The 11,423-nt window shown below is 41.3% G+C and overlaps 1 protein-coding gene across 1 annotated transcript in view; it reads left to right on the plus strand.

Moving 5' to 3' along the window:
* The window catches only part of Ccdc80 (coiled-coil domain containing 80), a 31,542-nt gene extending 20,171 nt beyond the window's left edge, over positions 1-11,371 (plus strand). Inside the window, exons 4-8 of the mRNA XM_048422524.3 lie at positions 1,064-1,200; positions 2,630-2,778; positions 7,293-7,396; positions 9,790-9,870; positions 10,840-11,371. Of these exons, the coding sequence (XP_048278481.2) occupies positions 1,064-1,200; positions 2,630-2,778; positions 7,293-7,396; positions 9,790-9,870; positions 10,840-11,186 (818 nt within the window). The 3' untranslated portion in view covers positions 11,187-11,371. The remainder of the gene's footprint in view (positions 1-1,063; positions 1,201-2,629; positions 2,779-7,292; positions 7,397-9,789; positions 9,871-10,839) is intronic.
* The last annotated feature ends 52 nt before the right edge of the window (positions 11,372-11,423 follow it).

Here is an 11,423-nt window from a genome sequence, read left to right on the forward strand (position 1 = left end):
CTGGGCTAGTGGTCCTCAGTGCTATAAGAAAGCAGGCAGAGCAAGCCAGGAAGAGCAAAGTAGTGAGCAGCATCCTTCCATGTCTTCTGTATCAGTTCCTGTTTGAGTTCCTGCCCTGACTTCTCTCAGGGATGTGCTGTGAAACTGTAAGCCGAAATCCTTTCCTCCCCAAGTTGCTTTTGGTCACAGTGCTTTATATCAGCAATAAAATTCCTAACTAAGTAAGACCCTGCATTTCATGTTTCCCATTTACTCAAGAACAATTCTATTCGGGTGGTGGTGGCACACACCTTTAATCCCAGCACTCAGGAGGCAGAAGCCTCTGTGAGTTCGATGCCAACCTGGTATACAGAACTAGTGCCAGGACATGCTCCAAAACTACACAGAGAAACCCTGTCTCAAAAAACGAAAATCTCAAGAACAAATCTGAATTATAATGGATTTTCTAACTGAAAACTTGCGTGATGCTTAGTCTTCCAAAACTCTTAAAGGCGAAGCTTGTATAGTGAAGACTTTAACTTCTGGAGTCAAAAGGAACCTGGGACTAGTTTTGAGCATAAACTATTTTTCTCTATGGTGTGTATTTACTGAACTCCAAAGTTAATTATATGCTAAAAGAGGAACAGACACAGGCTTCAGACTCAGTATTATCTATAGTGGAAATGAACTTTAACAAACATGTCTGGTCTAGTTTCCTGGCAATTTAGGTGAAGACTCATACCCTGGCAGGATGGACAGTTCTCTAGGAATGCTAGACACTCTTAAGGCTAACACTTCCGAGTCATATGACTAGAGTGGGCCAAGATGGTTTTGCCATCATTAGTGGAGTGGTTTTCAATACTATTTTCCGTATTCCTTATTATACTTATCAATTCACTATAGAGCGGTTTTCATTTAGTTTACTATAGTATTGTTCACACATATTGAGAGTAAAGCATATATATATAACTAGGGAGTATTAGCTAGCTTGGGCTGGATGAAAGTTAAGCCTCCCCACTCAGTCTCTTCTCAGTGTTTCCTCTTTTGCCATACTCATTTTTACTCACATTTCATTTGCCTTAAGATAATGAGAAACCTATGCGTGTGGTGGATGATGAGGACTTGGGAGACCAGCATCTCATTGGCGAGCTGAGGAAAGAGTACGGAATGACCTACAATGACTTCTTCATGGTGCTGACAGATGTGGACCTAAGAGTCAAGGTACAGGTTCTTGCTGTCGGTGATGCGGTGCAATTCCTTAAAATAGAAACCATGGTGCCCTATGGTCAATGGATTCACTAGATGTATAATTCAGCACATACTATGCCATAGCAGTCAGGTTCTGAAAGGACCCTACTATTTCAGTTGTCTTAACGATTTTGCATTCAGAAATGATGTATTCAGGAAAAGACTGGGTTGAGCTGCGCTTTAGACAGCCCAGCCGCATGCCTCAAACTGAATCAGTCCTCCCGTCACACAAACACTGTGAATTTATCAGTTGTTAGTTAAATGACTGTGGTGCTCCAAGCCCTGGAATAGAAGAAAAGGATGAATTCCTTCCTTCATGAAACCTGCACTTATCCCAGGGCCCATGACGGAAAGTCCTCATTTAAGATAAAAAAGACTGCAAGGATTTTTCATTTACTTTCAATTTCTAACACATCAAAACTGGGTTACACAGTCATAATAACACACGATATCTAGCTTTAATTGGCACTTTCCTTTCACCAAGCACCTTGCTCAAAACTATGTAATCCTTGCCATAAAGATGTAAAATGAATACCAGTATCGTTCTTGTTTGACCCCTGAATGGATAAGTGACTTGTTCAAGTTGATCCAGCTAGAATTAGATTTCATCCCCACAGTGGCTAGCTACAGATCTCATTGCCTTCATCATTCTGGGATGCTGACACTATAGTAAGATCTCTGGGGAGGGGTGCTGTCTGCAACATCATAACAGTTGACTTTTCCTGCAGTATTTTTGTGGTTTGGGGGAGAGATCTCCCCATTAATGTGTTGTGTACAAGTGTTGCCTTATCTCCAACAGAAGTTGGACTACACTACCCATCCCTAAAGTGAAACCCCACTGGGACAAAGTTGTGAGCCACACTCAGATGGTCCCTCATATTGGTTCTGCTCAGCAGGGCCCATCTCCACTTCAGGTGACTTTTAAAAGTATGAGTATCTGGGATCCAAAGAAATGAATTTCAATGCCTTTAAGTTGGATCCCAATCTGTTTTCCAGAACAGGTGAGCAAAGAGACCTGATGTTAAATGACTCAATGAAACAGGATTTGATGGGAAAGTCAAGTTAAAAATTCTACCATCCTTTTCCATGTAGTTCTCTATGTTAGTATACTGTTCTTCACGTCTCGATTGTGTCATAAAGAGGAACCAGATTAGTCCTAAGCATATGGGTGTGAATGTAGGGTTTATATGGTAAGGAAGATATAAATTGTTTTTAGTAAAAGAAAGCAAGAATAATTCTTTATGAACATATGAATCGCTTCCTGAAGTACTAATTTCAAGCAATTGGAAGAGAGTACTCTTGCAAAAGAACATCTATAAACCATCAAACCCTCTAGACCCCAAATTAGAAGATTTCCCTAGACCTCACTGGAATTATATATACCCTGTTCTTTCTTAAACAGCAATATTATGAAGTTCCAATAGCAATGAAGTCTGTGTTCGATCTGATCGATACTTTCCAGTCCCGAATAAAAGACATGGAGAAGCAGAAGAAGGAGGGCATAACCTGCAAGGAGGACAAAAAACAGTCCCTGGAGAATTTCCTTTCCAGGTACATGATCTTTGCATTCCTAGGAGAGGCTAGTGCAATTTTGCCTGCAGTGAGCCCAGAACCAAAGAAACACAGCGCTTCACATGTGCTTCTGGGAGGGTGCTTGTCTGTTTCTTGCCTGCTGGGTTTAGCTGTGTGTGTCTGAAAATGGTTCTGGTTCTGGTTTCAAGGTTCCAACTATGAAGGTTGATTTGGTGATGCTGGATGGGTGTCTTCAGTTCCTTTTTTTGGTACAAAGCATAGAATTCGGAACTTCCACGGGGATTGCTTCACGCAGTCAGTGACTCTAAGAAGCCGTGATCATGACATTCTGTTTTACATGAGTGTACTTTCATTTCTAAATGGGACTTGGTATACTGTTTGAGTTCCACTTCCTTATAACAAAACAAAAAGAGTCTTACTAAAACCCTAAAAGTAGGAATCCCTTTGACTGAGCTTCAGGATTCTCTGGGGAGTATTGTGTACTCAAAGCTCTTTGATAGCAAGGAGGGGGAACATACCCCAGAAAAGAGAGTTTAAAAAAAATGCCTTTTCCAATGTTGGGTGAAAATTTCACAGGGACTTTGAGGCTTTAAGAGAGGCAAAATTGAAAAATACACCCACAACAGAAAAAAATCAGAGACCTCAATACAAGTTCCACCCCAACTGTATACACTTCACGGTTGAGGGTCTCCAGAAATGAAGCAAGTGTTTGCTGGAGGCTCCATGTTAAATGTGTGTCACGTGGATTGAATCTTTAGACACTGTCTCATGTTAGACAGCGTCTCAAGAATTCAGGGATTAATAAGTGAATAACTTGACTTCCTGCAGGCTCAAGGGACTCAGGGCTCTTAGGGCATGGCATCTAATCTAAAGGAGGTCCCATTTATCATTCGTATGGAAATTCAGTCTGCAACACAATCATGATGCTGACCCTGTGCTTCTCAAGTAAATTGCCTTAAAAATCTTTCCACTCTAAAGTGAAAATAATGCTAGTAGGTGCCCTTTCTCCATCCGGAGTTGCTGTATACTCATTTTACTGGTACCAAGAGCTTTACCTGGTATACATTCAGATATAAAATGTTGCTCATAGGTTCTTGTCCTTGAATATTTTCAAATCCATTCCCTCCACAATTATGTTCACTTAGACTTCAACTTGCGCTGTACTTCCTAATTATTCAATTACACAACCTCATTTGTTGTTGCAAGTTTGTCATTAGGTCAAATTCTTTTAAAGTTTGCAAGAACATGTATGTATGTATGTATGCATGTATGCATGTGTACATATGCACCCACAGATCTTCTACATGGTTTCATAATTTTTGTAAGTCTGTATTACAATTGCTCTGTCATGTAAAGAAAACACTTTCCTTGAAGTTAATCACCTTCTCTGAACTTAAAATCTCCCTGACCCCCTTTCATGGTAGACATCAAATTCCACTAACTAGCTGAAGAGAGATTGACACTTGATGGCTGCTGGGAGAATGAGAGTCCGTGTTTTTCAATGGTGACCCCAGGGCGGGCCCTATTCCTGAAAGCAGCTGGACAATGTAAATTCCACTTAATAGCTTTTGTTTGTGTGTGTGTTTGTTTGTTTGTTTGTTTGTTTGAGACAGGGTTACTCTGTGGCTTTGGAACCTATCCTGGAACTAGCTCTTGTAGTCCAAGCTGCTGGCCTTGAAATCACAGAGATCTGCCTGCCTCTGCCTCCTGAGTGCTGGTACTAAAGGCGTGCACCACCACCGCCCGGCTAACACTTAATAGCTTTTTAGAAGAAGAGAAAAACTGGAAGCTGAGTGGGTAGGAAGTTATGGGTGGAAAAGTAAATCTGGGAGTGTTGGAAAGTAGAGGATATGATCAAAATGTGAAATATTCAAAGAATTATCTTAAAAATTTAAACAGAGTAGTGTATTACTCAGAGACAGGAAGAAAACAGCCCCATGTTGGAATTCTGCTTTTATCTTTTTCTCACTCATCGATTGTGAGAAATTGGGTTGTTTTTTTAACCACCTCAGGATTCAGTCTTCTAATTTGCACAATGATGATAAGTGTTCTTTTTCTTAAGATCATTGTGGAAGGGAAATTGGATATTAAAGGTAACAAAGGCCCAGGACTTAGCACAAAGCAAGTAACCAATAAATGGTTATTTACTATAACCTATAACTGTTATTTATTAAAGGCTATTACTGTATTCCAGCATGTTGTTCAGGCCCTATACCACTCTGTGTTGGTGAGAGAAACTCAGAATTGAAATCCTGGCAAAGAGAAAAAGGAAAAAGAAAAAAAAAACTCTGGGTGAAAAAAAATCCAATGACTAAGTCAATCCCTAAATGGGAACTTTCCTTAAATTTGCTGACTTGGTGAGACAGCACAGCCTGGTTTCAACTGATCAGACCCTGAAGGCAGTCTGGTCTTTAGCACTGTTTTTTACACTATAATTACCCATCCCTGAGACAGAAGCCCCAAAGAGTGACCAAATGCACACTAATTTGGTATGCCAGTTAAAAGAAAGCAAACACATGCAGACTTTGTAGAGTTTCATTGACTGAGAAACTGGAGCGACAGAAGAACAATTTGCCTCAAATGGGGACCAAAGCAGGGTCACAAGTCTTGTCACTTTCGGGCCTTGAATGCTATTTCCTTCAGTGTCTTGAACTGGGGTCTTGAAACCCCCATATTGGAAGTCCAGTCACTCCTTATGGGAAGCACTGTTGTGTCTGAGACAGGGCGTCTCATCCCTGTCCCATCAAAACCTCATTCAGTGGCACAGGTAAACAAGTTGAAACAGACTTCTCTAAAATAACTCAATGGCTCCATGTAGGCCAGAGAGGCTGGCCTGGTTAGATCCTGGCTGGGGGCCAGTGCTGGTCTGGCACTTCTCCTAAGGAAGCAGGGAAATCCAGAGACCAACCGTGTCTGTGACCCCGCAGCCGCCACTGCCCCCTTTCCCAGGAACCTCTGGACTGTCTCATGTGCTCCTTTCCCTCCATCTGTGCCAAAACATTCATCTCCTTATCCTCAGCGGAGACTTGTTTTTCTTTCCCTTTGGAGAAAAACAAGCAGAGGAAGCAAATGTAATGTCACAGCAAGCCATTCCTGGCAAGACTTGGGAGACAGGCATCCATTCAGAGCTTGTATTTCATTCGACTATTATTTTCCCCCATCCCAAACTGCTGTTCTCTCCAAGAGGCCATTTTCTTGAGCTCTCGCGTTCCCTCTGAATCGAGATAGGGCATAGGGAGAGAAACCATGTGCCCAGTGATTGTTAATCACTGTTTGCCTGCACCTGAGGCAGAAAGCAACACCCCCCATTCCATTTTGGAGACAACTCCATTTAGCTTTTCCTTGGACGCATACTGTATGTGTTTCATACCACACTGGGAACCTGAGAGCATGGCGACAGCATCAGCATCTTTAAGCCTACATTTGGGTACCACTTTAGATTTACTACTTGTGCAGCCCACTCACTTCTCTATGTCTCTCTCATCATTCATAAACTGGGGAAAATACAGCTTGCTTTCTTGAGCTTTTGTGAGGAACACTTACTGTGTCGTGAAAGTGAGCTTTCAAATGATACCCTGACACAAGAATCAAATCGTTGTCATGTGGCATGGTGATGGATGATGTCTAGGGTAGGTTAATGACAGGTTTTGAAACTGGGAGCTGAGAACGAAGACACGATTTCCTAGATCCATCACATGGATAGCATACTGATGGGTTTGGAATTTAATTTTGTAACCGCCCTCTGAAGGAGACCCTGATACTTTCAATTCCAGAAATAAGGGGAAAGTGAGACTTAGTGACATGCTCGAAGACATCCAAAAAGTAGTGATGACAAACCTGAATTCAAGCTTCCACATATAAGATGAAGCTCTAATTAGTGCACCATAACAGTCATACTAGCAGTAGAAGCTGGATTTGCCAAAATTCCCGTGACTTTCCACTTCATGGGGGCAGTTGAACTGACTTTTATTAATGATAATAAGATAAAGATCAGAATTTACATTTGCCTCTAGAATAACAACTGGCTACTAAAGAAAGTGCATAGGCTTTTATTCTTCTGAAACCTCTTTAACTCTTAGTGACTTTTCACTTTCCTTCCTGCTGCCACAGTCATCCACGTCAAATTTAGTGGTCTTTTTCTAGCCTATTCTTGTTTGCATTCTCATTTCCCAATGCACACGGAACTCCACGTGGAACTCGGCTGGGGCTTCAATTCTGTAGTCTTGATTTGGCTGCCTCCCTTACAGTTTTGACTAGTCTTTGCTATAACTGAGAGCTTCACTTTACCCTAAGTGACCCCATCAGGCATGGTGACCAGGGCCCAATATATCCTTCAGGCATACTGAAGTCTCAACAGAAAAAGGATGAGTATGTGGCAATGTAGCTTAATGGTTTTCAGGATCTGTGGGGGAGTTCTAAGGGCCAGGGATCTCTATTCTGGGAATGGAAAAATCCAACAGCCAACGTTGCTCTTTCTTACACTGGCCTCTGTTGTATGAAGCAGTCACAGCAGCCTTGGGCATCTCTTCCAGGTTCCGATGGAGGAGGCGGTTGTTGGTGATCTCTGCTCCTAATGATGAAGACTGGGCCTATTCACAACAGCTCTCTGCACTCAGTGGCCAAGCATGCAATTTTGGTGAGTGGGAGGCACCTCATTTCTGGTTTCCCATACCGCTTTCTTTCTGGATGGTTCTAAAATGAAACATAGGGCCTTGGCTCGTTCAGATATACCCCAATCCAAACGTAGATTCCCAGGTACACATTCTATTTATTGAATGTGAAGTTGCTTTCCAAGTACTGTTTTAGTCAACTATAGGTCCCCTCACCTTCTTTCTTCCACACGCTACACTGACGCCCTGGGAAGTATCTACCATTTTACTTACAATTAGTTTTGATTTATTTTTACACACGTCTCAAGATGATAAAATATAGGCACCATTGTTTATCTGATACTTGGGTACTGGCTGTTAACATTGCATGCTTCTCCATAAACTGATCTCATTCTGGGAATTAATGAAACAGAACCTTATGGTTTTAGAGACAGAATGTCACTTAGGAACTCCAGCTCCTCCTGATTTACCCTCTTGTGTGTTGGAATTACGGGTGTGTGTCACTGTGACTGGTTCTGAACCTTATTAAGTCAAGTCAAAAAAGGAAAATAAAAAATGTTTCTTTTCTCCTTGTTGCAAATCCCTCAATGTTTTGAAAAATAACACGACGCCTTACTTACTAAACATTAGGCTAATGGAAAGCACTAGTATCATTTTTAATGTAGCCACAGAAGCATATGCTCAGTCCAGAGAACTTAGTACTAGGTTCAGTGTGAAATGGGGTGATGGTGAAGTCAGTGGTGTCCATGTCACAGCTGCCCCCCATGAGCTATGCAACTGCGGAGAACGCACCTTAAATCCATAGATTTATGGAGGACTGGGTTCTGGTCATTGCAAAATTCATTACAACGTTACAAATGAAGACCGTTTTGATTCTTCCAGGAGGAAGTAGCTCTAAAATTGTACTTGATTTTTAAAGGAAGGGTCTTCAAAAGTTTTGTGAACATTATCTAGACCCTGCTCTGTGATATGGCTCAGTGTCTCTAAACTACAAGCACTTTTCAAGTGTAAGATGGGAAATAACTCAAAGGGAGGCAGAAAGCAAGCCCCAAATGGCAAGACCAATTATGAACTTCTCACTTACCCTGAATTTATCAAGGCTAACAGTTTACAACTTTCAACTTAGAGTCTTGAGTGCGTCAATATTATGAATTGTATTTACACTTTGGAGTAATCAATGGTGCTAATTATGGAAAATATTCTTAGAGCAACCAAGGATTCATCCGCATCACAGTAAAAATGTAAATCAAAACAAATTCCACCTTAGTGGCATATATCAATAATCTCAGCACCGGGAGTCTCAGCCCATGGATTTGTGAGCTCCAGGCCAGCCTGGGCTGTGGAGTGCCACCCGTGTCAAAAAGCAATGATGACAAATAAAGCCATAGTTTGCTGCCTTTTCAAAGATGCCCTTTCAAGGGCTAAGAGGTGGTGTTTGGGTTTTTTCTTCTAGCACAGAAAGCCTGTGCCACAGGAGTGTAAGCCAAACCTTTTGTTACAGGCAGGAAATGTGAACAAACCACGCTTTCCAGGAGTCACTAAACTTACATTCTTCCCTTCTGGAAATGTGACGCACTGGGGTTCAGAATAGCATGCTTCACCTTTCTGGGAAAAGACAAAGGTGGAAAACCAAACAAAACTGTGGGAAACAGTGGTTTGCCTTGATTCTAGATCCTCCTTTCCAGAAGCCCTCCACTAGACAAGCTTTCAATTTTCTCCCCTGGGCAACATTACTCCACTGATCTTATCATTAGCTCCAAGCTATTACCCCATCCTGATGTTTTCTTTCTGAATCCTTCACATGCTTTTCATCTTCAAAAGAATTCCAACCAGCTCTCAAGGCGTGACCTTCCCTCCTCTATAGAAACCTTAGCTGAAGATGGGGAGCAAGCTGTGCTTGCCTGGGTTCCCCTGGGGACCCTCTGCAGGAGGAAGAACCTGCCAGTCAAGGGAAACACCTGTGCTGACTCACCTGACTTGTGTGGTTTTTCTCTCTGAGGCAAAGTTATCCATAATCTGTGTGAGAACGTCAGGTTTAAGTTGTTTCTTCAGAATAACCCATCGCTGTGCTTAGCTCCTGTTAGGTAGTTTACTATTTTGCTACCAAGAGCTTCGTATTTTGGTATTTTACAGTGAAAGTCATGTTAAGAGCAAATTTTTGTGTTTCTATCCAACCCCTGACACATAAAATTTCCTGATTTTTGCTAATCTTAAAATCTGTAACTGGTCTTTTCAGTTTTAAGAGTGTTTCCTATCTTTTGGAAACATGGAGAACAGATTGTTTTATTTGGCGTTTTATGTTCTATATTCTTTTCCAACTTAAATTGACTTGAAAAGTCATCAGATGTCAGATTTTTGGAATTAAAAGATATTTTCAGGGCTTCTCCTCTAATGTTGTGACTTTTTTCTCCTGTGTCAGGTCTTCGTCACATAACCATTCTGAAGCTTTTGGGCGTTGGAGAAGAGGTTGGAGGTGTCTTAGAACTGTTCCCAATTAATGGTAATGTTTTATTATTTTAAAATATTATGAATTAGTATTAAGTTTAATTAAATTACATTAAGCTAGATGCGAGCAGGAAGTATACCTCAAAGAACGCTGTGTGTGCATAAATATGCTTGTGTGTCCATGATGTGTCTGGGGCAGGGGCTGGACTAGGAACAAATCTTGGGTTTGATACAAAATTATTCAAGCTAACAGTAAAAAATATCCATTTTTATTAGCAAAAGCACACTTTTTGTTGATAACAGGGTTGAAGGTTTTCGAAGTATTTTATGTTCTATCTTTTAATTCCGTGATTGTTTTATGAGGTTGTATCAACTTAATTTCCTTTCAAGAGATAAGGAAATTCAATAAAGTGCTCAGAGAAACTAAGGAAAATGACTACAGACTGAAGGCTGCAGCAGGCAGCACTTTCCTCCTACTGAAATAAGTGCTAGTGTGTTAAATAGTTGGCAGAGTGCGGGAGCAGACCCCCTCCCCCCCAGAAAGCTTCTGGTCCCCCCACTCTTTCTTCTTTTCCCACATATACTACTAATTTAAATCCAGTCATTGGTTTTCAATGTAATTGGTATTTTTCACCTTGGATGTCAAAACAAGCTTTCTATTGTCTCTTGAAAAGAAAACTGGAAGGCAAAGAAGCAAGCTAATTGGAAACATGCCTAGAAATAGAAACATTTTTGTTTGTCAGTGTAAAGATGTTGGTATTGCAGGATTAAAATAAGGCATTGGGTTCCGTGTTTTGTGACATTCTCAAAAGAGATGCCACGTGCCCCATAGTTTGACACTAACCACCTTGAACAACACAGTGTATAATTTCTAGTTGGATGCTCCCAGCAGACAACTGGATTTTGAGCTAAAGAAAACAAGTTTATGGGTCTTCTCTTGCAGTGATTTCCTCTTGCATTGTTATGTCTATGAACTCTTTCTTGACTCTTTAATCCACTAACAACCATTCCAATGCTCTTCCAGGGAGCTCCACTGTTGAGCGGGAAGATGTACCAGCCCACTTGGTGAAAGACATTCGCAACTATTTCCAAGTGAGCCCAGAGTACTTCTCCATGCTTCTAGTTGGAAAAGATGGAAATGTTAAATCTTGGTATCCTTCTCCTATGTGGTCGATGGTCATCGTGTATGACTTAATTGATTCCATGCAACTTCGAAGACAGGAAATGGCTATTCAGCAGTCACTGGGAATGCGCTGCCCAGAAGATGAGTATGCAGGATATGGTTACCATAACTACCACCAAGGCTACCAGGATGGCTACCAGGATGACTACCGTCATCATGAAAGTTACCACCATGGATACCCTTACTGAGTCCTATTCCCATCACATTTTCCCTTCATCTGCTAATGCTGTGTGTGACGAGCTACACAAGGGAAGTCCTCCATCTCTACATCCCCTGCCCTTTACTTTCAGTGTTCTTTCAAGATTAAAGGAATAGTAAACTTTCCCCTACTCATGAGTTGTTACTGAGACATTAAAAAAATTCTCTAACTTGAGAGCGGGATACCTGGTGCTAAATAATTGTACTGAAAAAAAAGTAGATAGTAT

Source organism: Myodes glareolus, chromosome 2 (assembly GCF_982192425.1).
Source record: "Myodes glareolus chromosome 2, mMyoGla1.1, whole genome shotgun sequence".
Taxonomy (NCBI): Eukaryota; Metazoa; Chordata; class Mammalia; order Rodentia; family Cricetidae; genus Myodes; species Myodes glareolus.